Source organism: Herpailurus yagouaroundi, unplaced genomic scaffold (assembly GCF_014898765.1).
Source record: "Herpailurus yagouaroundi ecotype Mexico unplaced genomic scaffold, PumYag 162, whole genome shotgun sequence".
NCBI lineage: Eukaryota > Metazoa > Chordata > Mammalia > Carnivora > Felidae > Herpailurus > Herpailurus yagouaroundi.
This window is the reverse complement of record NW_024412403.1, coordinates 59,624,349-59,652,212: the sequence shown is the minus strand read 5'-3', so window position 1 is coordinate 59,652,212 and position 27,864 is coordinate 59,624,349. Positions and strand designations below refer to the sequence as shown.

The following is a 27,864-nucleotide window of genomic DNA, read 5'->3' as shown; positions in this document are numbered from 1 at the left end:
TAGGGTTCTCCGCACTAAGTTATGATGAAATGATGAAATGTTTAGGCACTGTGAAGATACCTGTTTAACAAGAAGTTTCCTTGGGAAAGACTCACAAAATCTTCTCATCAGGTGGTCTCCGTCTTTGCGTATCCTTTACAGGATCAGTCTTTAATATTGTCCCTGAGACCATTTCAGGGGGCCCACAAGGTCAAAACTATTGTCACCATCATACAAAAACATCATTTGCCTATTTCACTTTCATTCTCTCAAATGTGCTGTGGAATTTTCCAGAAGCTACACGATGTGTAATGTTGACATCATTCTGATGGCTAATACAATACATGCTTATATATTTTTTTCAAATATGTAAGTTTTAATTTCAAATGTGGTAAATATTGGCAAACACTTCTCTTTACCAGAAAGTCTTCTTTGGGGTCCTCAATAATGTTTTTAGGGATGTTCTAAACTTTTGAGAACTGCTGCTTTAGCTATCCTGCCTGATCTGGCAGTTGAGATACAAAGATACAGTAACGCAACAAAACGAGAGGCAGGGTGGTGGCTCCTATTCAATTCAAAACTGTGTAAGCTAATCAGTTTGCAAAGGTTGGTGTCAAAAAACAACATCAAAAGAGCACATGCAAGGAAGTGCTCCAAAATTGACCATATCACATCAAATGGACACAGTTACCAAACTGACAGAGCTCCCTCTGGCTAGATCAGGGATATCTGATTTGTGACTTTGTGACTAATCAGAAATGTTAGTGGCATCTTCTAGTGGGTGAGAGATAGATGGGAGGGGAGGGTTTCACACACAGAGGGAAAGTATAAAGATTATCACTAATGTCTACCACATTCCCCAAAAGAGTATCATGAACCAAATGTTTAGCCTTGACACTTTTACTTTTAATCATTCAGTATTTTAATACAAATATATGAAATAATACAGAATTAAATAACATATGAAAGGCTTAAATATACAAATATCCAATTCAACAGTGAAAACAAGTTAAGTTTTAGTCACGGAGTAGAGAGAAAGCAGGCAATACTGAAAAAGTCACTAATTTGGTCTTGTGAGCAATAAGAGTTCAAAATTGTTCCACTAGTTCGAAAAATCTATTTAGGGGTCACGTGGGTGGCTCAGTTGGTTGAGTGTCTGACTCTTGATTTCAGCTTAGGTCATGATCCTAGGGTGGTGGGCATGAAGCCTGCTTGAGTTTCTCTCTCTCTCTCTCTCTCTGTCTCTCTCTCTGTCCCCTCCCCCCTCAAAATAAATAAATAAAAAGGAAAGGAAAGGAAAGGAAAGGGAAATATATTTAGACCAAAGGGATCTATAAACCCATACATGCCTTCTCTGCTATTATGAGAAGTTAACTCATGAGAAAAGAAGACAGGAGAGAAAAGCATTTGAATTGACTGACTGTTATTTACAAAACTTCCTAAATGCCTATTCTTATCATATGTTTTCATTACACAAGTTTGAATTCACAACGACTAAAATAGGACTGACATCTTATGAGTCAAATGGGACAGGAAATGCAAACTTTTTTAAATATGCGAGCTGTTGGACTAACAATACTTATTCTTCTATAAAAATAGATGAGTAAAGTTAAGGTTGCCCATGTTATTTTGCAATAAATTCAGTCCCACATTCATTGTGGTAAACGTCACAAAAGAACATGAAATATAGCAGTGAAACCAAGGACTTTAGAAAGACCAGCTATTAACAATGCAGTGAAGAAACACATGAAAAAACAGACTCATGGACCTAAGAACAATATGGAAGAAGAGAAGGAACATCAACAGAAAGGTTAAAGGTAGTCTCAGAAAAGTTCTTTGGTCCTCAACACCTTTCTGTATTCTCCTTTCTCTTTTTCATTTCATTATTCATTTTCTTTCCTGGAATTACATCAGTTTTTAGAGCAGAAATGGCAAATTATCTGGTCCAACTTCTTAATTTTCTGGATGCAGATGTGGAAGCTCATTGAGAGAAAGTGATGAACGTGGGGCTGCCATCAGCTGGAGCCAGAGTCAGTCTCTGAGTTGTGGCTACTGATCCAGAGTCCATTCAACAGGACAACACTGCCCTACTTCACAAAATCAAGTCCTACAACAGACTTGAGAGGTGAAATGACTTCCTTTTGGAACACTCACCAGCACTGGGTCGCTTACATGGCAGAAGGAAATCTTGAAATTCTTAGGTCTTTTACCCCTACCTCTTTTGTTCTTGGAGAATGACCCTTTTCCTCCTGCCTTTCTCATGAATCAGATTCAAGTAGACCAGGACATAATATTCAGGGTTCTGTGTGAGTCTTCTAGGGCTCTAGATAAAAGAAAGAACAAGATATTAACTTCAAACATGTATAATTTCTATACATAGTGGTATGTATTTCTATAAATAACAAAAGGGTCACTAAACACAGAATACTCCTGTGCATATTTAATTGGCAAAGATAAGGACATTTCTTGATCCAATGTGACACAAGGACACTGTGACTCTTTAAAAGGACATAGGTAGGGACTCCTGGGAGGCTCAGTCGGTTAAGTGACTGACTTTGATTCAGGTCATGATCTTACAGTTCATGCATTTGAGCCTCGTATCGGTCTCTCTGCTGTCAGAATAGAGCCAGCTTCAGATCCTCTGTCCATCTCTCTCTCCATGCCCTTCCCCCACTCTCTCTCAAAAATAAACATTAAAAAAAATGTAATTGCTTCAAAATAAAAGGACAGGTAATTCTAGGAAAAAATGTTCTGCAGAATCACTTAAGACTACAAGTGAAAAAAACATTAAAGAATTCCAAATGATCTGGGGCACCTCGGTGGCTCAGTCAGTTAGGCGTCTGACTTCAGCTCAGGTCATGATCTCTCAGTTCGTGAGTTCGAGCCCCATGTTGGGCTCTGTGCTGACAGCTCAGAGCCTGGGGCCTGCTTCGGACTCTCGGTCTCCCTCTCTCTCTGCCCTCCCCCACTCAAGCTCTGTCTCTCTCTCTCTCTCTCTCAAAAATAAATAAACATAGAAAAAAAACCTTTTTTTTTAAAGAATTTTAAATGATCTATGTGTATTTTATTTATAAGACCTTGAGCTTTGCTTCCTGTGGATATTAACTTGCTAGACATTGGGTAGCATTCATGTGTCACAAAAAAGACACATGGAGGGCCTTTCAAGGGCTATCAGATTTCTAGCACATAAACTGAAAGGATGTGGGCCTCCCCTCAAGGCCTGTAGTTAGTGAAGTAAAAGGCCTAGGATTTTATCTTGGTGCCACCTCTCATTCTCTATGTAAATCGTAAGTATCGTAAGTAACTCTTCACCAGAAACTGCAATGTTTTAAACTTGCCAATATGCCCAGTATCCACTATCTGTGGTAAAAGACGTAAAGCAGCTCCGGCAAGAATGCCTGGGCTTAAGATTCAGTTGGCCAATGACTCTGTAATCAGATCATGCCCTGCCATTTTGAGATGATGGATGGCATCTGCACCCATTGGAGTGTAAACTTTTGTAGAAAAATCAGTTGGAAGGCAAGATTTCTCCCGGCAGTATTGACCTAAGCAGTTCAGTAAAGGTTGCTTAACACTTCTCTCATAAAAAGTGCCACATCTCTTCTGCTTGGAGCTCTGAGGAAACTGGAGTAGGGGTAAGGACCACCCCCGCCCCCACAACCACTCTGCATTAGAGAGACATAGGTACAATTATTACGCAAAGCAAAGATTTGCATTTGTTTTTGGAAACAAATATTTTTTGTATTGCCCTTACAACTAATCACTATTTCACCATCAAAATTATTGAGTACTTCTGGTATTTGACATAGTACTAAGCTGAAAATAAGAGAAAGCGACATGATTCCACTGAGGACACAGTGTTTTATCAACACCTCCATTGTTATCAATGAAAAGACAGCCCATTTAAAGGTCAGGTTATTATGAAGTGAAGTGAAGTGAAAGAATTCAAGGTAATTATACAGATAATGTTGGTGAAGGAAAAACCACTTTGTTACAAAATAGCTGGATGATTTGAAGAAAAAGTGAAGTTTGGAATAGGCATTTCCTACGGTTGTGTAAATTTTTTACTGTTTTCCACTTATACTTTGACTCAATCAAACAAAAGAAAACTGCTACTCAAACATTTCAAAAAGTGAGATGATTATCTGTTCAGATCTGCCCCCACGTGAGGTTTTTGTTACTGAGAAGCACGTAATCATTGGTGGGTTGACTAACGAGAAATAAGAGGTTATTTTCAATCCCAAATTTGACTTCATTGTAGTATATGTGGAAGGGAAAAATTTATGACCTCAATTGGGTTTTAATAGAATATTATAGAATAGGGGAAATTTTCCCTAGGAAATTTTATTTTTTTTCACTTTCTATTTCAGTAATAAAGCACTACATTCATGAAAGAAAATAAAAGGGATTTTTTTTTTTGAAAACCTATCAATCTATTATTATCTGGTTGTTGTAGTCTCATGGGAAGTAACTGTGATCTGATCCTATCAGGAATGGAACAAAAAGAAACTGCCTCTAACTCACCATACCTTCCTCCAGAGGACACCTTTCCTGGTGAAAAGAACAACATTCTCTCTGGCGTTAAACAGGATCACGAGAAAAATAGATCCTAATTTGTACAAAAATAACATCATCATTACAGATTACCCCTCTATCCTGAAACTAAGTTTGCTGTGCTTTTGTGAGCAATGAATAAGTGATTTTGGCCTAAAATAAGCTTTTTTTGTTGCGTTTGTTATGGACCTAACAAAGAGTCAAACCCTTACTTAACTAGATTTGTCTTACCACCCAGCAGCTTCTCAGAGATGATTTCTTTGCCCACATTCAACTAGTGCAAGAATTAATTCATCCTTTCTCTCCTCTTTCTTTCTCCATGAACCATGAACACACACACACACACACACACACACACACACACACACACACATTTAGTTCCCCCTCTTCACTTCCTTATTTCTGAACAGTTGCCATTTTTTCCAGTAACCAGGTCCAGAAATTTGGTGTCATTTTTGACTGATCACCATGTTCCCCTGCCCATCCAAAAGTTTTATGTTTCCAGATGATGGAAAGCAGAAGAGAAAAGGAAAACCCAAAGCAAGGGTAGGGAAAAAGTAGGAAGCAAATGTAGTAGGACTGTTCACTTTCATCACAAATTGATAATCAAAATTTGTTACTTAAAGAAATTTTAAATGTCAGTATCTCCGATGGTTTTCATCTCTTTCTGCCAACTTTTTGTATAACTTAAGTTTTGGTCCTGAGTGTTTAAGTCTCCAGCATAACAAACACTTGGGGACCTACTAACATTTTTGAAACCCACAAAACAATTCAGCCACCCAAAATATGCCACTTCACATTCAGTGTAATTAACTGAGTTGGCCATATGTCACAAAGATATCATCAGTAAATAGCAATTCTAGTGCTTACAAGATCCTAGAGAGGTGCAAGTGTTTAGTTCATAAATGAGAAAAGCCTGAGTACAAAGATAAGCTGACTCCCTTTGCTTCAGGAATTGGAAAAGGCCTTGAACAATTCTTTTTCCCAGAAAACCTAAGACTTAATGAACAAAGGACAATTATTCTTCAAATGCCCCATTCTAGTGGAATTTACCTTGGGCTTGAATAGATTGCATTGTAAGATTCTTGTCCAACAGGGACTTTTTAAAACAAATTTGAACACTTCATACTTTTTTTCTTCGTACTTTCCGAAAGAATACAGCAGTAACAGCAAGCTAAGACTAAAATAAATGCAACCCAATAGTGCCTTTCAAGTCAGAACTCCAGGGTATCACAGCTGGAAGAACATTCTGGCAGAGGTCAGGAGACCAAGGCCACGGTTCTCGTCCTAAACCTGTTGTTAACTAGCTGTGTGACCTTAGGGAAAAAGTCAATTTCCCTCTCTGGCTTCAGTTCCTAACTGGAAAAACGAAACGTTTGGATAGAGTCAAACAGCCTTCTGCCTTTGACATTCTGCAGAGCACTAATGAATTCTATGGGCTTATGTTTATATGCAATAAAATTATCTGATATGTAATCCCCTCTCCCCACAGAACACATTCTTTTGACTACTTTTGCAAAGGGGCCACTGGCACTGAAGATTTGTTGTTTTTTATAAAATGACATTAATCTGGTGTTTATATAAGGTTTATGCAGAATTAAGTGTTTGAAAAACCTAGCACATGAGAGATAGCTCATGAGACATAAAAGAAAAAGGGGGGAAAGTAGCGCTTAAGTGAAGTGTTTAATAGAAATTTAAAACAACACTCTAAACCAACATTTTCTTCCTTCCCTTACAGTTATCTGAGATGGTGAAAACTCCCATATGAGCCTTTCACCCTTGGAAATCCCCATCAACATGCCATAAACTGCAGCTTTGCATTAACTTTAATAAATTATGCACTGTCTTCAGAAAACAAAAACATTTAATTCTCTCTTTCTAGCTGACTCCTCTTGTTTTACAGCGTCTCATTTTATAAAATCTCACAATGCTTTAGACTCAGCATTTATGAGGTACTGAAATTACAATAAGAAAAGGAGAATTGAGGGGGGCCTGGGTGGCGCAGTCGGTTAAGCGTCCGACTTCAGCCAGGTCACGATCTCGCGGTCCGGGAGTTCGAGCCCCGCGTCGGGCTCCGGGCTGATGGCTCGGAGCCTGGAGCCTGTTTCCGATTCTGTGTCTCCCTCTCTCTCTGCCCCTCCCCCGTTCATGCTCTGTCTCTCTCTATCCCAAAAATAAATAAACGTTGAAAAAAAAAAAAAAAAGAAAAGGAGAATTGAAAACATCACTTTCAAAATCTATCCTTCCATCCAGCCAGCCAGCCATCCACCCATCCATTCATCCACTGATTCATTCACTATTTTAATGAACAGCTATTGAGCACCTAATAATATACATAAGATGTTGTGATAGATGTTGTAGGGGACAGAGAGACAATGTGCAGTCTATAAGGACAGAATGACATAATGTAGTTAGAAGATTGCCTACATGTTGCCTATAGTGTTTGAGACATAGTAAGAGTATAACAGAGAAAATACTATTTAATTAGTGAGTATATTGGATAATTTCAGAGTCTGTTACATGGAGTAGCTGGCCCTGGGGAGCGCTGTAAAAAGAAAAGAGATTGTCCTTCTCAGTAATAAGTGGAAGAACACAGTGTGGACGCTGAGACTTCTCTCCCTGGTTTTGCCATCAGCTGATTCAACAATGGTTGGATCAACATTTTCCACATTTCCTCTCATCAACACTTACTCTCAAGTTACAAATAATTAGCCACTAAATGATCTTAGGAAACAAAAAGCAGAAGCATCCAGTTTTAACGTCCAATTGCAAGAAAATGACGCTGACGTGTTCTAAAATACCAGCAACATTTAGGTATTTTGGAAACAGCGAACAAAACACATTGTTGCCACCCCTTATTTACGTCTTCACGTGACCCCCCCAAATTGCTTTTAAAAAGTCATTTGTGGGGCGCCTGGGTGGCGCAGTCGGTTAGGCGTCCGACTTCAGCCAGGTCACGATCTTGCGGTCCGGGAGTTCGAGCCCCGCGTCGGGCTCTGGGCTGATGGCTCAGAGCCTGGAGCCTGTTTCCGATTCTGTGTCTCCCTCTCTCTCTGCCCCTCCCCCGTTCATGCTCTGTCTCTCTCTGTCCCAAAAATAAATAAAACGTTGAAAAAAAAATTAAAAAAAAAAAAGACATTTGTTTCCTTCTGTGTATTTCTCGTGATCACTCACCTCGGTCTTGGTTCCGACGACGTTTCCAGTATAATAAGATTGAGATTAAGACCAGGAGAATGACCAGGGAAACAATACTTAACAATAGTGGAACTGAAAACCAAAAGCCTATAGATGTTGAGGGGGAAAAAGGAGACACAAAGTCATAAGAAGCTGTTGAGGCAAAAAAGGATAGAGAAACAGTTGTGATTAGTTTTTCCTAGAACTGAGCTTAAAATGAAAACTACCCTTAAATATATATCTATTGAAGTTTACATTCATGGCTTTATATCATTTTGATAGCATTTAGTTAATAATAATCTAACCACACAGTTTATGTGGTTGCTATCTCTTAAGACCTTTTGAATGTGTGGTTTCATTTAGTCCTCAAAACAGCCCAAGAGTTAGGTATCTCACATATACAAACAACAACAATAGAACAAAAAACTGAGGCTGAGAGAAGTTAAGCAAGCCCAGAATCAGAGTAGTAAGCAGCAGAACCAGGGCTTGGTCAGAGCTTGGTTTGCCTCTAAAGTGCATATTCTTTGCCTTACGGTCCGTGAAAGTCATATATTTATTGAGGGCGCTTTGGAAAATACAGAGTAATAGAAAGAAAAAAAAAATCATGCATCTCATGATTCCCACCCCAGGAGTAACTCATCTCAATGCTTTTACTGTATGTCTTCTAATCTGCATCTTTGTTATTAAAGCTCTTTCCACCGCCCAACAAACAAAGTTCCTCCGCATCGCTCTGCAATACAAAGACGGGAGGAAGAGCCTCCTGATTTGGGAGTTTCCAGCATCTTCCCCATACCTCCGTAAAGGGATTTGTTACATCATAATTGAATCGGGCACCTTCAGACAGAGATGTGTCTAAGTTCAACAGTTTCTGTGCTTGACACATGCTCGAAGCACGGGAGACTTTTAGTAAGCGTTCGCAGAACAAACATTACAGAAATGATGTTCACACATTATACATGACATAAGTCGATTTTAGCATTCTTGGGAAAGAAGACCAGTTCCTTTTCAGCTTCTTGTTTTTCAGGGAAATTGACCCTTTGCCTTGGCTGAAAATGAGGATCTCTTCACAAGTATCCAGATCTAACACTGCGTATCTTTTGACCAAATTTACCTAAATGTTGACTTTTTGATTCGTCTGTTTTTTACAAGGACCCCAAAAATGACTACAGGAAATTTTGCTTAGAGGCCACCACGCCAATAAGGCATACACAGGAAAAAGCTTTTCCAAGCTCTGTTGCTTAAAATCCTCCCTGAAAAAAAAAAAAAAAAACAACCAAAACCCATCAATACCTTTTTAGGAGGCTTATTACAGACAGCCTCATCCAGAGTTGGTGCCTCAGAACCACAGAGAGAAAGAAAACCGTGACTATTCGCAAAGTGTCTTGCCTCTAAAACGGCCACTCCCTTTATTCTCCCACCCAGAACCTTTAATTCTTGTATCCATGAGACCCAGAGATAGCAGTTTAGAGAAAAACACAAGAAAGCAAAAGGGGTTTTGAACAGGAGGCAGTTTGTTTCAAAGGGGTGAGGTAAACACCTTCCGATAGGCCTCTTTCTTAAAATCTCTGTTGCCCCTTTTCCACAGTGTAGATTACCAAAGCCTTTATTGGAGAGGTCGCTTCTTCCAGGAAATCTCCTTGATCCCTCCAGATTGAGCTGAAGTCCCTCCTCCCCGCCCTCAATCCTCTCAGGGTGCACCGTAGCTTTCTTATTGAAGCATTTAACACACAGTTTTATAACTGCCTACTCTGTATTCCCAGTAAACCAGAAGCTTTCTGAGCAAAGGGACTGAGCCTTGCTTACTGTCACATTTCAACAGTCCCAAAGCCTGGCACAGAACAGATACTCAGTAAATGTCAGCAGTGTGGAAAAATAAATGAATGGATGGATCTCAGCAAAAGCATTTGGTATGTGGGCAACATACCACATTTACCAAAATAAAATTGGCTTTATTGGCTTCCTCAACCCTGTTTTTCTTTCCCCACTTATGCCATTCCTCTCCTACTAGCTCCTTTGCTAAGAAACCAACAGGCTCGCAAAACATTCACCACCTTCCAGGTGTGTGACACATCTTTGCCCACCTTCTCTTACCTTTGTCCAAAGTTTGCCTGATGCTGGTCATAGTCCCCAGGTGTAGCACCTGGCAGATTACTTCCTTCCCCACCTGGCTCTTGGGGTCTTTGACCTGGAGGACACTCGTGACAGATGTGGTCCCATTGGGGTGTGAGAGAATCTCAGTACTGTTTTCAATCCCTGACCCAGAGACCTTCCAGGAGATCACAGGGGCTGGGCGGGCATTGGCAGAGCAAGTGATATTTACGTGGTCTTCGAAAAATTTATAGTGAAGGAACACTGTGGGCTGTACTGGGACAAAAAAAAAAAAAATGATGGTCTGCCATCAGTTAAGCACCACATTCTCCTCAGAGGATGAAGGAAGATCTTTACAGAAAGACACTGGGGGCTCAAGACATAAGATGGCACATCCAACCCAAACTGGGGCATCTCAGTTCTTCCTGTGTCTAATTCTCTGGCCGGCAGGATGGAAACTGGCCTAGTACAACCCTGCAACAAGAAAAATCCTCTCTGTCGTTTCTCTGCAGGGGAATTAGCTGAATGGATAAAGGGCATCTTCTTTCCCATACAGTCCAGAGCTTAATTATTCTGTTCTCTTTTTCCACGGGCAATGCAGCACCTCTGCCTTCTTCTGGGTATCCCTCTCATAGTCTGACAATAGTCACCAATCAGCACTTCCATACAGGTAGCTTGCACTTCTCAGAAGTACCAGGGCAGTTTCAGAACAGAGAGCCCGTAGAGGGGCTGCTGGTTAGGGATGGCCTTTCTCTGCTTGGAGCTGGACCAGGGAATGAGATGCATGGAGGAGACTTGGAAAGTCCCTGCTTGGAATATCCATAAAAAATGTAAATTAGAAATTCACATGCCAAGAACTAGAAAATCACAGAATGACAGTTGGAAAGACCTTAGAGATCACCTGAATGGAGTTAAAACAACTAGTTAATGAGAAAAGGATATTATTTTAGTCCAGCTGTAATCCTGTTCCCTTCCAAAAGTCCCTTGACTGATGAATTCATTGCCATCGTATATTTTTCAATGTGCAGTTTATCTCTGCTGAGCAAATGCAGTTTTGCTTTCCTGTGGTTGCTTCAGAGCCCTCAAGATAATTAAAGGGCAGTAACTAAATGAAAGCCTGGTCTGTGCTTAGAGGTTCAAGAGGTGGGAGGGTGACAGTGGGCTGGAGGAAATGGGGCCAAAGGCTGTGGCTTTTTCCAAAGAGTACCCAGATACTAATGTCAAGGGGCACTGGGGGAAGACAGATAAAAGTGAGGGAAGATGAGTAGGGTTGACATGGTGAGACTGGGTGGCAAGGTGCTCTGGTATATCCAAGGATGACTTAGATGAAGGCTGTAAGGTGTAGCTGGAAAGGGTCAGAATGGAAAAGAATGGGGTTACTACCCGGAAGACTCAGGGGAGTGTGGTTTTCAGGCAAAAACTATTACAAAATATTAAGGGTAAAGTATGGGGGGAATAAGAAGAAGGAGGAGAAGAAGAAGAAGAAGAAGGAGGAGGAAGAGGTGGAGAAGAAGGAAGAAGGAAGAGGGAAGAAGGAGGAAGAAGGAGGAGGAGGAAGAGGTGAGGAAGAGGAGGAAGAAGTGGCAGGGGGAGGAGAAGCAGGAGGATGGAGGGAGAAGGGGAACAAGAAAAAGTAACAGAAATGAGAATGACACAAGAAGGAAAAAGATGAAAAGTGATGAGGAAGGGGGAAGGGAGGAAGGAAGGAAGGGAGGAAGGAAGGAAGGAAGGAAGGAAAGAAGGAAGGAAGGAAGAAGGGAAGGAGGAGAGAGAAAAAAAGGAAAGGAAAGAAGGAAGAAAGATTGGAGGCAGGGGGAGAGGAAAAAAGGATACAAAGAGACAGAAGACATAGAATCAAGAAGAAAATCTGACATAAGATTCTGCAGAGAGGATTCACTATAGGCAAAAATAAGTGAAATATATATATATATATATATATATATATATATATATATTTTTTTTTTTTTTTTTTTTTTTTTTTGGTGTTGCCATATGTCCCTCGCACTCTTGTCTACTGAGCATCCTCTTACCCCAGGTCCAATATTCTTAGTGTGTTCAAACTCTCACTTTAACATTCCTGATAACTATGTCTAAATTTGTCTTTTCCCTTCTAAACCTACCACCAACTGTGCTATGCTCCAAAGTTATGCCTCATTCCCACTTCTTAATTCTTGATCTCAGTTATGTGTCAGTTAAAAGGAGAGGAATCTTGTCAAACTAACCCTATTGGATTGTAAAAGAATGCTTATTATCCAGTTAAATCTCTAGTTGGCCTCAGGTATGAAAGGCCTTTATGGTACATCCTCTTTCAATCCCGAGAGAACTACATTAAACCAAAATGAGAGGTACCACATACCTGGCTTCAGGTTATCCCAATATGGCTCTTTCCTTAGATACAAAAATGTTTATGCTGTTAGGGAATTTACAGATAATCTATTCTATAATTATTGTGTAGATAAATAAACTCTGCTTCAGAGAGTGGACGGGACTCTTCCAGGGTCACATGATTGCTAATGGCAAAGCCAGGTCAGAATCATATCACTACTTAGGAGAACCCCATTATCCTCACCATCGTCCTTAATTTACCCTTGCTGACAACACAATTCCTCAGAGCAAAGATAACTCCAGGCAGAGATTCAATGTGGCCCCACGAACTCTTCCAATAACCATAACTACATTATGGTAGACATGAGAGGCTAAGTTTCTTCTTATAAACCTTTCTGAGGTTAAGATCCTGAAAAACTAGGCACCACCACCATGTTCCAAACATTCTTGAAAACAACATTTCTAGCCAGAGACAATGTATTATCAGAGATTCTCACCAGAGAGGGTGAGGCAGGCTTTTCCCGAGATCTTCCCGGAACCAAAAGTATTGAAGAGGCACTTGTAACACCCTTCATCCTCCAGGGTGGTATTCCAGAACGTAATGGTTGAGTTCTTGAGTTCCAGCTGGGTGATGTTTATCTTGTCCTTATAGGCAGGCTGGACTACAACCCCATGGTTCTTGCTGAAGGTGACCATGTTTTCTGGGCTTACAGCCTTGATTTTCTGCCATGTCACAATCAAGACTTCCTCGGAATTTTGCAGAGAGCATCTTAAGGAAGCAGGTGTGTTCAGCAGCTCTTCTTCATCTTGGGTCACCACTTTTATCATAGAATCATAAAAGAACATTCATATTTTAAAATTTAATACATACAAGTATACATTTTTCTGATTTAAAAATGCATGTTCAAAGTTAAATATAGAAAACATAGGGGAAAATGCTGGAGGAAGGGGGATAGTGGAGAAGAAGGGGGATCTGGATTTTCCTTGTCCTTTCAAACATAGCCTTATTGAGGTCAGAATACGTGGAACACCCAGGAAATAGATCTGCGGAGCGACAGAAGGATCTCCACGGTTGGAAGGAGACAGCCTGGCAGGATTGAGATGCATGTGTGTGTGAGTTGTGGGAGATAAAATAGTGCTGTTATGGAGAAGTGGGAACCCCTTCTGTGAAGAGACAAAAGGGAAACAAAGAGGGGCTGTGAAAGCACAGCAGTGAGTTAGCACAAGAGGAAAACCTCTCTGGACCATGGACTAGGGAGCGAAAAGTACTGAGTGTACTAGTTTGTGCAGTCTTGGAGCTGAAACTCTCAGGTTCTGGAAGTGCACGAGTTTCTTTGGAGCAGAGCTGTGGCACGCAATCCCGGGGAGGAGGGAGCTGGTCCCAGAGTGTACAGCATGATGTAGTGATCTTTGGGGCACAATGGAAGAGAACAATCTCCTTCCTGGACTACTTTAGAAAGAGAGTTTATTGCCTCCGCAAGGACAAAAGACCCTGCAGATGTGAGCCAAAGGTCTTTCATCAGCCGGGTGGAAAGGCTCTACTCTGGAGCAGGAGAGCAGATCACTGTCACGCCAGTCCTTTAAGACTTTGGGTTTTGTGGGGCGCCTGGGTGGCGCAGTCGGTTGAGCGTCCGACTTCAGCCAGGTCACGATCTCGCGGTCCGTGAGTTCGAGCCCCGCGTCAGGCTCTGGGCTGATGGCTCAGAGCCTGGAGCCTGTTTCCGATTCTGTGTCTCCCTCTCTCTCTGCCCCTCCCCCGTTCATGCTCTGTCTCTCTCTGTCCCAAAAATAAATAAACGTTGAAAAAAAAAAAATTAAAGACTTTGGGTTTTGAATCCCAACTGAGTGCCAAGGAGAAGGCACAGGAGAATTGTGGCTCAGGGCAAGCTGACCGCCCTCGCTATTCTGTGAGGACTGCCTGAACAGCGTGGGTTGAGATCGCTAGTTGAGATCCCAATCTGAGACCCCTAGATTGGGAGGACGTCCCTTTTCCCCCCCTAACAACAATGCGGTGGGACTTCAGAGAGCAGCACAGCTGCCCCCAGTGGAGGCCGGACACACTTACACCTAACCCCTCCTCTCCATGCCTAGCAACTGCTTATTTACTGAAACAAGACTGACCCAACACAGCCGGCCTTGCTTCCAGACCAGCACAGCCACCCCCCAAACACACACCAACAGACAACTCTGGGTTTCTTTTTTCATTTTTTTCATCCCTCTTCTTTTTTTCTTTTGGAATCAGGCTCAGACTTTCTGATTTGTTTTTTTGTCATTTCTTATTACATATTTTTTATTTGTTTTTTTAAACCCTTTTCTTTTTCCTTCCTTTCTTTTTCCTTCTGCTTTCCTGGGGGGGGCCCCCGAGTTCGTTTCCTTTCACTTTCCTTGGAATCAGCCTTACAGTTTTTGATTTTCTATTTGGTTTTCTTTTCTCCCCTTTCTTTTTTCTCTTTTAATGGGATCTGGCTCCCCTCCCCTTCCTTTCTTCCCCCAGGGTTGCTTCAACAAACAAATGAAAGCACACCTAGTTAAAGGTCCAAACACTCCCCACTACAAGCAAGGAGGAGCTCTGCGGAGGACTGACCAGTGGCATAAAGCAACCAAAATGCAAGAGGAGAGTACACTCAACAAAACACCAGAAACACTTCCTAGAGTGCCAGGCCCTCAACAGTGTATGACCCTTTTTTAATATAGCATTACTCTTAGGTATAGGACACATAATATGCTTTTAAAATACACAAAAGACAGAAACTTAGCCAAAATGACAAGATGGAGGAATTCTCTCCAAAGGAAAGATCAAGAAGAAATCACAGCCAGAGACTTGCTCCAAACAGATATAAACAATATAAATATATTCAGAACAATAGTCATAAGCCTAATAGCTGGGCTTGAAAAAAGCATAGAAAACACCAGAGAAACCCTTGCTGTAGAGATCAAAGACCTGAGAACTCGCCGAGATGGATTTTAAAAAATGCTATAGATGAGACACAAAATAAACTAGATATAGTGACAGTGAGGACCGAAGAGGCCGAGGAGAGAATAGGTGAAATAGAAGATAAAATGATGGAATATAATGAAGCTGAAAAAGAGGGAAAGGAAATTACTAGACCACAAGGGGAGAATTAGAGAACCAAGTGATTCTATAAAATGAAATAATATCCATATCATTGAGTCCCAGAAGAAGAAGAGCAAGAAAAGGAGCAAAGGCTTATTTAAATAAATTATAGCTGAGAACTTCCCTAATCTGGGGAAGGAAACAGGCATCCAAGTCCAAGAGGCACAGAGAACTCCCTTCAAAATCAACAAAAACAGGTCAACACCATGACATATCATAAAGTAACTTGCAAAATACAAAGGCAAAGAAAGAATTCTGAAAGCAGCTAGGGACAAAAGGTCCTTAACCTACGAGGCTAGACACATAAGGTTAGAGGCAGACCTGTCCATTGAAACTTGACAGACCAGAAGAGAATGGCAAGAAATATTCAATGTGCTGAATAAGAAAAATATGCAGTCAAGAATCCTTTATCCAATGAGGCTGTCATTCAGAATAGAAGGAGAGATAAAGTTTCCCAGGCAAACAAAAACTAAGGGAAATTGTGACCACTAAACCAGTCCAGCAAAAATTCTAAGGGGGACTCTCTGAGTTGAAAGCAGCAAAGACTACAAAGGACCAGAGAACATTACCAGAAACACAAAATCTATAGGTAACACAATGGCGCTAAGTTCGTATCTTTCAATAAGCACTCCGAATGTAAATGAATTAAATGTCCTACTATAAAGACATAGAGTATCAGAATGGATAAAAAAAAACAAACAAACAAACAACAAGATACATCTATATGCTGCCTACAACAGACTCATTTTAGACCTGAGGACACCTGCAGATTGAAAGTGAGGGGATGGAGGGGTGCCTGGGTATCTCAGTCTGTTGAGCATCTGACTTTAGCTCAGGTCATAATCTCACAGTTGTGAGTTTGAGCCCCACATCGGACTTTGTGCTGATAGTGCACAGTTTGCTTCAATTCTCTGTCTCCCTCTCTCTCTGCCTCTCCCTTGCTTGCTGTCTCTGTCAAAAATAAATAAACATTAAAAAAAATTAAAAAAAAAAGAAAGTGAAGAGATGGAGAACCATCTATCATGCCAATGGATATCAAAAGAAAGCCAGAGTACCACACTTATAACAGACCAACTAGATTTTAAAACAAAGACTGTAACAAGACATGAAGAAGGTCATTATATTATATTTAAGGGGTATATCCATCAAGAAGAGCTAACAATTGTAGCACCCAACATAAAAGCACCCAAATATATAAATCAATTAATCACAACCTAAGCAAACTCACTGCTAATACCATAATAGTAGGAGACTTTAGTACTCCATTTACAACAATGGACAGATCATTTAAGCAGAAAATCAACAAGGAAACAAAGGTTCTGAATGACACACTGACCAGATGGACTTAACAGATAAATTCAGAACATCTCATCCTAAAGTAGCAGAATACACATTCTTCTAGAGTGCACATGGAACATTCTCCAGAATAGATCACATATTGGGTCACAAATCAGTCCTCATCAGGTACCAAAAGACTGAGATAATATCATGCATATTTTCAGATCACACTATCAAACTTGAAATTAACCATAAAAGAAAAGGTGGAATGCCCTCAAATACAGGGAGGGTAGAGAACATCCTACTAAAGAACAAATGGGATGACCAGAAAATTAAAGACAAAGTTAAAAAATACATGGAAGCAAATTAAAATGAAACACAACAGTCCAAACCTTTTGGGATGCACGAAAGGCAGTCCTAAAAGGAAAATGCAATGCAATTCAGGGCTATCTTAAGAAGCAAGAAAGGTAGAAAAGTCCCAAATAAACAACCTAAACTTATACCTATAGGAGCTAGAAAAGGAGCACCAAATAAAGCCCAAAGCTAACAAAAGGAGGGAAATAATAAATCCTACAGCAGAAATAAACAATATAGAATAAAAAAATCCAGGAGATGGGCGCCTGGTGGCTCAGTCAATCAAGTGTCCGACTTCGGCTCAGGTCATGATCTCGAGGTCTGTGAGTTCCAGCCCTGCATCGGGCTCTGAGCTGACAACTTCAGTGCCTGGAGCCTGCTTCAGATTCTGTGTCTTCCTCTCTTTCTGCTCCTTCCCCACTTGTGCTCTCTCTCTCTTGCTCTCAAAAATAAATAAAACATAAAAAAAAAAATACAGTAGAACAGATCAATGAAACTAAGAGCTGGTCATTTGAAAGAATAAACAAAATTGATAAACCCCTAGCAAGACCTCTCAAAAAGAAAAGAGAGAGGACCCACAGAAATAAAATCATGAATGAAAGAGGAACGACCACAACCAACACCACAGAAATACAGTTATAAGATAATACTATGAAAATCATATGCCATAAAACTGGACAGTCTGGAAGAAATGGACAAATTCCCAGACACATGCTACCAAAACTGAAACAGGAAGAAATAGAAAATTTGAACAGGCCCATAACCAGTAAAGAAATCAAATCTATAATCAAAAAGCTCCCAACAAACAAGCGTTCTGGGCCAGATAGCTTCCCAGGGGAATTCTATTAGACATTTAAAGAAGAGTTAGTACCTATTCTCCTCAAACTGTTCTAAAAATACAAAGGGAAAGAAAGCTTCCAAACTCATTCTTGAAGACAGCAAAACCTTGATTCCAAAACAAGACAAAGACAGCACTAAAAAGAATTACAGATCAATATCCTTGATGAACCTGGATGCAAAATTTCTCAAGAGATACTGGTAAATCGAATCCAACAGTACATTAAAATAATTATTTACCATGACCAAGTTGGATTCATTCCTGGGTTGCAAGGCTCGTTCAATATTCACAAATCCATGAATGTGATACACCACATTAATAAAAGAGAGGATAAGATCCTTTCAATAGATGCAGAGAAAGCATTTGACAAAATACAGCATCCTTTCTTGATAAAAACCCTCAAGAAAGTAGGGATAGAAGGATCATACCTTAACATCATAAAAGCCATATATGAAAGGCCCACCACTAATATCATCCTGAATGGGAAAGCACTGAGAGATTTCCCCCTAAGACCAGAAACATGACAGGGATGTTCACTGTCACCACTATTGTTCAACATAGCCCTGGAAGTCCTAGCCTCAGCTATCAGAGAACACAAAGAAATAAAAGGCATCCAAACTGACAAGTTAAAAGTCAAACTTTCACTCTTCATAGATGATATATAAGATACTCTACGTGGAAAACCCAAAAGATTCCACCAAAAAAACTGCTAGAACTGATACATGAATTCAGCAAAGTTGTAGGATATAAAGTCAATGTACAGAAATTGGTTGCATTTCTATACATCAATAATGAAAAAGCAGAAACAGAAATCAAGGAATTGAGCCCATTTACAATTGCACCAAAAATCATAAGATACCTAGGAATAAATCTAACCTAATAGGAAAAGAACTGTATGCTGTAGAAAACTATAGAAAGCTTATGAAAGCAATTGAACACTATAGAAAGCCTACGAAGGAAATTGAAGCAGACAAAAAGAAATGGAAAAACATTCCATGCTCATGGATTGGAATAACAAATATTGTTAAAATGTTGATACTACCCAAAGCACTCTACAGCATTCAATGGAATCCTTATCAAAATAACAGCAGTGCTCTTCACAGAGCTAGAAGAAACAATCCAAAAATTTGTGTGGAACCAGAAAAGAGCTCTAAAACTCAAATTAATTTGGAAAAGAAAACCAGAGGTGAAGGCATCACAATTTCGGACTTTAAGCTGTATTACAAAGCTGTAATCATCAAGACAGTATAGTATAGGCAGACACATAGATCGATGGAATAGAATAGAGAACCCAAAATTAACCCACAAATATATGGCCAACTATTTTTTGACAAAGTAGGAAAGATTATCCAATGGCAAAAAAGACATCTCTTCAGCAAATGTGCTGGGAAAACTGGACAGCGACACACCGAAGAATGAAACTGGACCATTTTCTTACACCATAGACAAAAATAAATTCAAAATGGATGAAAGACCTAAAGGTGAGACAGGAAACCATCAAAATCCTACAGGAGAAAACAGGCAGCAACCTTTTTGACCTCAGCCACAGCAACTTCTTACTAGACATGACTCTGGAGGCAAAGGAAATAAAAGCAAAACTGAACTATTGGGACCTCATCAAGATAAAAATCTTCTGCACAGTGAAGGAAACTGTCAGCAAAACTAAAAGGCAACCGATGGAATGGGAGAAGATATTTGTAAGTGGCATATCAGATAAAGGACTCATATCCAAAATCTATAAAGAACTTACCAAACTCAACACCCCCCCAAAAAGATAATAATAATAATAATAATAATAATCCAGTGAAGAAATGAGAAGAAGACATGAATAGACACTTTTCCAAAGAAGGCATCCAGATGGCTGACACATGAAAAGATGCTCAACATCACTCAACATCAGGGAAATGCAAATCAAAACCACAATGAGATACCACTTCATACCTTTCAGAATGGCTAACATTAACCAGTCAGCAAACAACAGATGTTGGTGAGGATGTGGAGAAAGGAGAACCCTTTTGCACTGTTGGCGGGAATGCAAACTGGTGCAGCCACTCTGGAAAACAGTAGGGAGGTTCCTCAAAAAGTTAAAAACAGAACTACCCTAGGATCCAGCAATTGCACTACTAGGCATTTATCCACGGGATACAGGTGTGCTATTTCGAAGGGATACATGCACCCCAATGTTTATAGCAGCACTATCTACAATAACCAAATTATAGAAAGAGCAAAAATATCCATCGACTGATGAATAGATACAGAAGATGTATATATATGCAATGGAATATTACTTGGCAATCAAAATAATGAAATCTTGCCATTTGCAACAATGTGGATAGAACTAGAGTGTATTATGCTAAGTGAAATAAGTCAGTCAGAGAAAGATATCATATGATTTCACTCATATGTGGAATTTGAGAAACACAACAGATGAACATAGGGGAAGGGAGGGAAAAATAAGGTTAAAACAAAGAGGGAGGCAAACCGTGAGAGACTCTTAAATACAGAGAACAAACTGAGGGTTGCTGGAGGGGAGGGCAGTGGGGGGATGGGCTAAATGGTTGATGGACATTAAGGAGGGCACTTTTTGGGGCGAGCACCAGGTGTCATATGTAAGAGATGAATCACTGGGTTCTACTCCTGAAGCCAAGACTACACTGTACGTTAACTCTCCTGAATTTAAATTAAATTGAATTAAATAAATAAATAAATAATAAGTAAAATTCTTTTACTAGTGAAAAAAAAGAAAAAATAGAGAAAAATGCAAAGAAAACACTTATGTACATGCCTGATGCTGTTAGAGAAATATACGTTCAAATACGTATATTCAATCTTTAAGAGTAACAGAGTAGAAAAACAAGAAAGCAAACTCCCACTGAACAAATACTGTGTAAAGAATCCCTGGAAACTGAAAGTAGGTAGAATGAGGTTGAAGATGAACACTGTCAGATAGAATAGAATGTGTTCGTGCCCAGAGAGGCAGAAGCAGGGAAAGGGCCAATGGACAATTGGCAGAGTGCTGAGTTTAAGTGAAGAAGATACAGCAGCCCCATACATTCCACACACACACACACCCTGCAAAAGAAGGGGCAGCAACAGTGGCGTCTGCCTCCAGAAAGCAGTGCTGAATACGGGAACGTAAGGTAGAGAGATATTCAGGACAGTGCTTCAGGAGGCTGCATCGTAACAGACGGCTTTGGCAGCCAAATAAGAATCTACACACCCCCACATTTTTACTTAATGCAATGCAGAGCATAAGGCATGACAATAACTTCTTCCCCCACAATGCTGGCTACTCATGTTGATATGATAGATGATTCCATAGGAAACTGCGATATAAAAACAAACAGGCACAGGTGTGAGAAAGCTGGCACAATGAAAGAAGAAAAATGAACTCTACAAAATCTAAGAACTCCTACCAAACGAATAAAGATATCATAAATCAAGAAACACTTTGACATGAATAAATGTCATATCTTACGTGTAAAAAGAAGCCAGCATTGTAAATAGTAGAAATTAGAGGTGTAGCAAATGGCATCTATAAAATCTTAACTTGGCTCACTTAGCAAAATGGACATTTGCTGACGAGTCAATTAGTTAAGTAGGAAGACCAGATTATGAAATTCTTTCAGAATATAGCACAAAGGGATAAAGATATGGGAAAAATTAAAGAAAAAAATCAAAGACCTAGAATGTTTCACCGGTAGTCCATCAAAACTTTAAAAAAAGGGGAAAAGAAAGAATAGAAGATAAAAACACTGTAAGGGACATTTCAAAATGACAAAAGGAGCAATCTAAAATAAGATATATTAATTATAAACCTTTATATGCCTAACAACATAAGCGACACATACAAAAGCCAATAGAACTGCAAAGAAAAAATTTTAAACCCACAGAGATAATGGGAGAGTTTTACTTCCATATATTAAAAAATATATATAAAGCAAAAAAGTCAAATATAAGGATAGAGAAGGGACACCTGGGTGCTCAGTCGGTTAAGCGTCAGACTCTTGGTTTCAGCTCAGGTCATGATGTCACAGTTTCGTGAGTTCGAGCCCCACATTGGACTCTGTGCTGGCAGTGCGGAGCCTGCTTGGGATTCTCTCTCTCCCTCTCTCTCTGCCCCTCCCCCATTTACTCTCTCTGTCTCTCTTGAATAAAGTTTATATATATATATATATATGGATAGAGATTATTTGAAAACTGAATATTTATATATGAATCATTATATATAAATTATATATGTATATGCATATAGGTATGTATTTATAAACTTTTATCCAAATAGAATATATAGGGACACCTGGGTAGCTCAGTCAGTTGAGCATCCGACTTCGGCTCAGGTCACGATCTCATGGTTCACAAGTTTGAGCCCCACATCAGGCTTGCTGTGGTCAGTGCAGAGCCTACTTAAGATCCTCTGTCCCCCTCTCTCTTTGCCCCTCCCCCACTTGTGTGCGCTCTGTTTCTCTCTCTCTCTCTCTCTCTCAAAAATAAATATTTAAGAAAAAACAAAGAGAACATACAATCTCTACAAACGTTCCCCAAAACTGAACTTGAAAAAGGACGCAAAATGGGGCGCCTGGGTGGTCAGTCGGTTGAGCATCCGACTTCAGCTCAGGTCATGATCTCACGGTTTGTGGGTTTGAGCCCTGCGTCCGGCTCTGTGCCGATGGCTCGGGACCTGGAGCCTGCTTCAGATTCTGTGTCTCCCTCTGTCTCTGCTCCTTCCCTGCTCACACTCTGTTTCTCTCTCAAAAATGAATAAAGATTAAAAATTAAAAAAAAAAAAGGGTGCAAAAAAAGCTGCTACTTTATGATCCTGAACACTGTCCACAATGCAATAAAACAGGAAATTTACATGCTTCTTTTAACTCTAATTACACCAGAAACCATAGGAAGAATAATCAATTACTATGAATGACAAGGAGAATATAATGTATTGAAATCCAAAGAAACTGATAAAGCAGTTTGCAGAGGGAAATATTTAATCCTAATTTCATTAGGAAACAAGAGAATGAAAAATGAATACACACATATATCCAGAATCCCACACCGCCTCCCAAAAATAAAAGCAGTGAGTTAATATAGATGTTATACATATATAGTTTTAGGGAGGCATATTCTTGGTAGATGTAAAATGTTCTAGAAGCAATACCTGCCGTTGGGATTGGGGTTTTCTGAAAGTTCCTTGAGATTTTGCAGAGCAGAGATTTGAAGAAACTGCTGCTTTTAGAATGGAGAGTAGAAAAGGAATCAAAGCTAGAGTTTTAACTTCTTAGGTGGTTTTTCTCTTTTGACTATGGAAGAAATAATTTGGTGAGAACGTTTACGATTCTTTGATGCTTCTCTAGAATTCCATTTAGATTCCCCCAGTCGATTGGTGAAGCCTGTGCTGTGGATGGTGTGAAACCTGCCCTGCCCCCAGCTGTAAAGGCTGTCGTAAAGGCACATCACATGGAAGGTGATAACAGGCCAGCAGCAAAGTGAGGTGTGATTTCCTATGACACAGAGCAGACAGGTCTGGCCCAATCAGGAAATTCAGCAGATAAGTGGACAGCACAAGCACGTGTTACATAACAGACTGTGAACCTATGGAACCTCAATATTTCGTTGTTTTCCATAGTTTTCTATAAAAAGGGGCAACCCCATTTAAAAAGCTTACTGCTAGAATACCTTCTAAAAAGGGTATATTAATTTGTACTCCCCAAGCGTTTCCCTATCTTTACAAACAGGGAATTATGTTTAAATGATATTTAGAAGTTACTCGATTTGATAGGTAAAAAACATCTTAAATTAGGAAGAATTTTTTTTACGTCTGGTATAATCTATGAAAACAGTTTGTAAGTATCCAATGTCTTTTTCCACTTTGAAAACAAAAATGTGGAAAGCAGAAAGAACCACTCCCATTCCTCCAAGCAAATTACACATTTAAATAATTCACGCAGACAAATGAACTAGCACAGGCCAAACAACAGTGGCCAAATGTTTCCATCCCAGAAATTTTGTTTCCTAGACTCCACACAGGGGAATTGCATAACTTTTTACCTTGGGCCGCCCTGCAGAGCCTCACTGCTGCGAAGAACCAAATCAGTCTGTAGGCAGACAGATGACACAAGAGCCCAACGAACACCTGAAGACAGAAAGCAAAGCAGAGAAATGGGCATTTGGATGTGGACAAAAAGCTCAAGAAGCTTCCATCTCATTGCTACCTCCAGAAATGCTGCAGCTGAAGTTTCAACCACCACAGAACTTTGGTTCTTTGGATGTAGAACCAGGGACTATAAATGGAAGAAATAAAAGACTGTGCTCAGGATACGGGAAGGGAAAAGCAACCGTGTGGCTCATCCATTATGGCAATCCCTAGCAATTGGAGGCCTTGCTCTCAAAGCCACTACTGTAAACAGCAAGGTCTCAAAGATGTAGGATGGTCAGGGGGAAAAAAAAAACTGCCATAAATACACACAGAAAACACAGAGACTGCAAACGTTAGAAAGCATTTACATCCCAAATAATCCACATCTGTTAACATTAAAAATGTAACTCAGGGGTAACCATCTTTCAGAAAGATGTGACTGCCTTGAAGTTTGCTGAAGTATTTTTCCCCGCGAATTCTGCAAATTTTACATGAATCGCACATTTTGAAAAAACAGTAATGTCCTTTTTTTTTTTTTTTTCTTCAATGCTTAAAGTGACCGGGCAGAAACCCCTGGCATTTTACATGGTGATATTTAATGAAATGTTATTCTGGGTATGATTTTACTATAAGATGAGAGGATGGGATGTAGACAGATTAACCTCTCTCTACAGTAGCCCCATAGATCCATTCATTTGGTCTACATGTGTGTTCATTGTAAGGGGTACAGGCCAGAAATGTAACTTTTCCCTACATTTTTCTATAATAGAGATACATAAGAAATGTGGGTTTCTCTGTATTTTTCTTTAACTAAATTTCATTGTTATTTCACGTTGCCATTCCAACTAGAGGTAGAGACTTCATTGCAGTCAATGTCACATAATCTCTGTCAATTCAGCCCCCTGCCACCCCAGCACTTCACAACTGTTCCAGTCTCTGGCATTGCATTGCATCTCCATTCCTAGAGGCTCACACAATGCCAAGCCACGGGGCAGGGCTGTTAATCCTCAGTTACAACCATCTCTCCACGGTGGCATTCTCTAAGATGGCCGTGTTCCCCTCAAGACATCATGGTCATAGCAATTAAACAATTAAACCTTGTGCTTACAGTGTCTTCTCGTCTTCTCTTTTGTTCTCCTGATTCCGTGCTCCTGGATTCTCCCTGTGTTCAGCAAAGGGACGTTCTGCGTGTTCTCTGCCTATCCATCTCTTGTCTTACTGTTCACTTATCATGATGGGGAGGCCAGTCTCTTTCCACAGTTGCTCCCAAGAAAGCAAGGCACAGGTGTTTTCTGTTCTTGGATTTCAACACCTCCCTGTAAGTTCTATTTATCATCCTCCCTGAACTCCCCACTCATGGGCACCAGGCACAGGGCTACCTTCTCAGAGCACAAATTTGTGTCTGAATATAGACTTCAGACAGACCCTCTTTGCTCTCGTAGCCTAGAAAACATTTACTTCCGCTAGGGTTGGGAAAGCTGGTTCCTCCATCACCCTGCGTTTCTCCCATCTGGAATAACATATGTCGTGGGTTTTTCAGCATATTTAGGCTTTTAAAACTCAAATGCTTAGGCTTTTGCTATATCAACACCTTGGCTTCTGAAACCAAAAAGTCTTCTTTGGCATTCTAATTCCATGGTATTTTTTTAAAAAACCATATGCCCCTCTCTTATGTGGAAATCCAAAAGCAAAGATGATGAGAAATGCAGAACGGATTGGTTCTCGTAGTGAAAATCTGTGTTTTAGGATAACAGAGAAAACAGATGCACACCAAAACGCAGTGTGTAAGCTGGGAGCCGACAATGTTTTTAAGAAGCAAAACACAATGATTGAGACTAGGGAATTCGGAGGGAAGCCTTGCTATTAAATATATACATAATTATCCTGGGTGATGAGCTGGGTTAGCACAAACGCAGGATGCGTGAGCCAGGACAAATGACTCTACCTCTCCAAGATGTGGGCAAAATAACAGCACCGAACTCTTTTATTAAAAAGACTAAACAAAGTAGTACATGTAAGGATCCCAGAATAGTGAGTGACACAGCTAAGCAGCGAATGAATATCGTTATTATTTCATCGGGTTGCTGTAAGAACTCAGCATTTAAAATACTTAATACAGCGCCTAAGATGCAGTAAATACCAAGACATGTTAGGTAACTAAAAAAGTCCACGAATCACATCATATACAGGGAGTACAAATATAAAATGGAGAAATCCAGGAGCTCTTTGCCGACAAGGCCAAGGTTCACAGAGACCTGTGCCTCTGGCAACCAACTGCTCAGAGCCTCTCCCCCTGAGTGTCTGGGTCCAAATCCTGATCCCATCACATGCAGTCACATGGACATGTAAAAATTAACCTCTCTGCTTGTTTCCTTATTTGTAAAATTCCTTCTCTGAAGGCTGTGAAGATCAGAAGCGTCCAGCGCAAGGAAACACTAGCTCGCAGGCCACCATACTCCTTTGTTAAGATGCCGAATGACTGGCTGTGTGGTGTCGCCAGTAAACTACATCTGAAAAAAATTACCTTGAGGTATTACTTGTATTTGGATTTTAACTGTTTTAGTCATTGTTATTATTTCTTTTCATTACAGCAGCGTAAATAAAAAGGCTCCCATTCAGTTAGGAAACAGGTCCTGAATAAACAAAGGGTCTGTCTCTCTTGGATATCCTGGGGTTTAACCCGGATTTATAGGCTCTCAAGGCAAATCCTTTATGGCTCTCAAGACAAAGGGCCCGGAGGATGGAAAAAGAGGCCGGTGTATCCCAGGAGGGAGCGAGCTCCCCCGGAGAGAGCGAGCCCTGAATCCTGCAGCCCCACCCCAGCTTTGGGTGCCACGACGGAGCCAGAAGACCACCGCCATCCCCTCCTTGGGACAGGGTACAACAGAACGTGCTCTGCCGCCCTCGAGCCCCGGCCAGTAAGCCAGGCCGCCGGACTGCCCAGAGGGCCCGCCGGCCGCCAGCGCGCCTCCCTGCCCAGCTCCCCTCCGAAAGAGCCCGGGAGAAGCGTCTCCCGGCAGCATCCTTTTTCCAGGACACTGGGACAGGGACCCGGGCCGCCAGGAACTGCCTGAAGACCTCCCTTCCGGAGGCAAAATCCGCTCCTCCCCAGGTGAAGCGTCGCGGGGCCAGCGCCGACAGACACCGAAGCCACGGACAGCTCTGCCCGCCGCCAGCCCGGGGCCACGCGCGCCGCATCGCCCACCCCGCGCCCGCCGTCCCGCGTCCCGCCCGGCCCGGCTCACCAGCCTCTCCATCGTCGCTCCCTGCCGCGCGGGATGGCCGGCCTCAGCTGGAAAGCCCGAGGGTTCTCGCTGAAGGAGCTGGAAGCCTAGAAGGCGCGGCCGGTCCCCGCCCCGAGGAGCTGCTGCAGTGGCTCTCCTCGCCGCCCCCCCGCCTCCCCGGCTGGAGTCCTCACCGCTACACCCACTTGCGGGAGCCAGCGGTTGGGGTTTCCAGTCTCGTGGGTAAATTCCCCATCTGAAACACGGTGCATTTGTCAGAGGTGGCCGTTTTGGAAACACTTTGAGAAAGTGTTGGGAAAAACATATACTCTTTCCATTTCCACTCTACAAGGACCCAGAGAAAAAGGAAATGGGGGGAGGTGGGGAGACCTCAATCGTTTGAGCTCTCGCTCAGAGGTATGGCTGTCTGCATTGCTCAGCAGGTGTTAATCCACAGAAGGAGGTGAAATTAAAAAAGAACAAAGGTTTGTTATTTGGGGTCTCGGAATTGCAATTCGGGGGAGCACAGGTTTCAGGAAACCAAAAAAGTGTTGCTCTGGTAGGGAAAGCAAAGGGGGGTGGGTATGAGAAAGAAGGAAGGGGTAATTGTATGTTGTAGACAAAGAAGATAAGGGGAAAAGATGCTAATCTGGTGCTGACCCGTTGAGCCACTTCTGATAACTATCTTATTATTTTCTTGCTGCCATCAGATTAAACTGCCCCTACTATGTGTTTATTAACTTCACTGTCCTCATATGACCTGAACGCCAGTTGCTCTGTTGAAATTTAACTGAGTGCAAAA

At 41.0% G+C, this 27,864-nt stretch overlaps 1 protein-coding gene across 3 annotated transcripts; it reads right to left on the bottom strand.

Annotated features, from left to right (window-relative positions):
* Window positions 1–863: 863 nt before the first annotated feature.
* Window positions 864–27,222, bottom strand: LOC121036229 (OX-2 membrane glycoprotein-like). 3 transcript variants are annotated; one of them, XM_040484494.1, is made up of 6 exons: window positions 27,084–27,222; window positions 23,751–23,835; window positions 12,618–12,938; window positions 9,799–10,071; window positions 7,708–7,815; window positions 864–2,302 (listed from the first exon to the last, which is right to left on the bottom strand). In XM_040484494.1, the coding sequence occupies exons 1-6, from the start codon at window positions 27,093–27,095 to the stop codon at window positions 2,295–2,297; spliced, it is 807 nt and encodes a 268-aa protein (XP_040340428.1). In that variant the 5' UTR covers window positions 27,096–27,222; the 3' UTR covers window positions 864–2,294. The 3 variants fall into 3 exon arrangements, with proteins under 3 accessions (XP_040340428.1, XP_040340426.1, XP_040340427.1); XM_040484492.1 differs by lacking the exon at window positions 23,751–23,835 and having other exon boundaries at window positions 27,084–27,204; XM_040484493.1 differs by lacking the exons at window positions 23,751–23,835; window positions 27,084–27,222 and having other exon boundaries at window positions 9,799–10,066; window positions 12,618–12,809.
* Window positions 27,223–27,864: the final 642 nt, after the last annotated feature.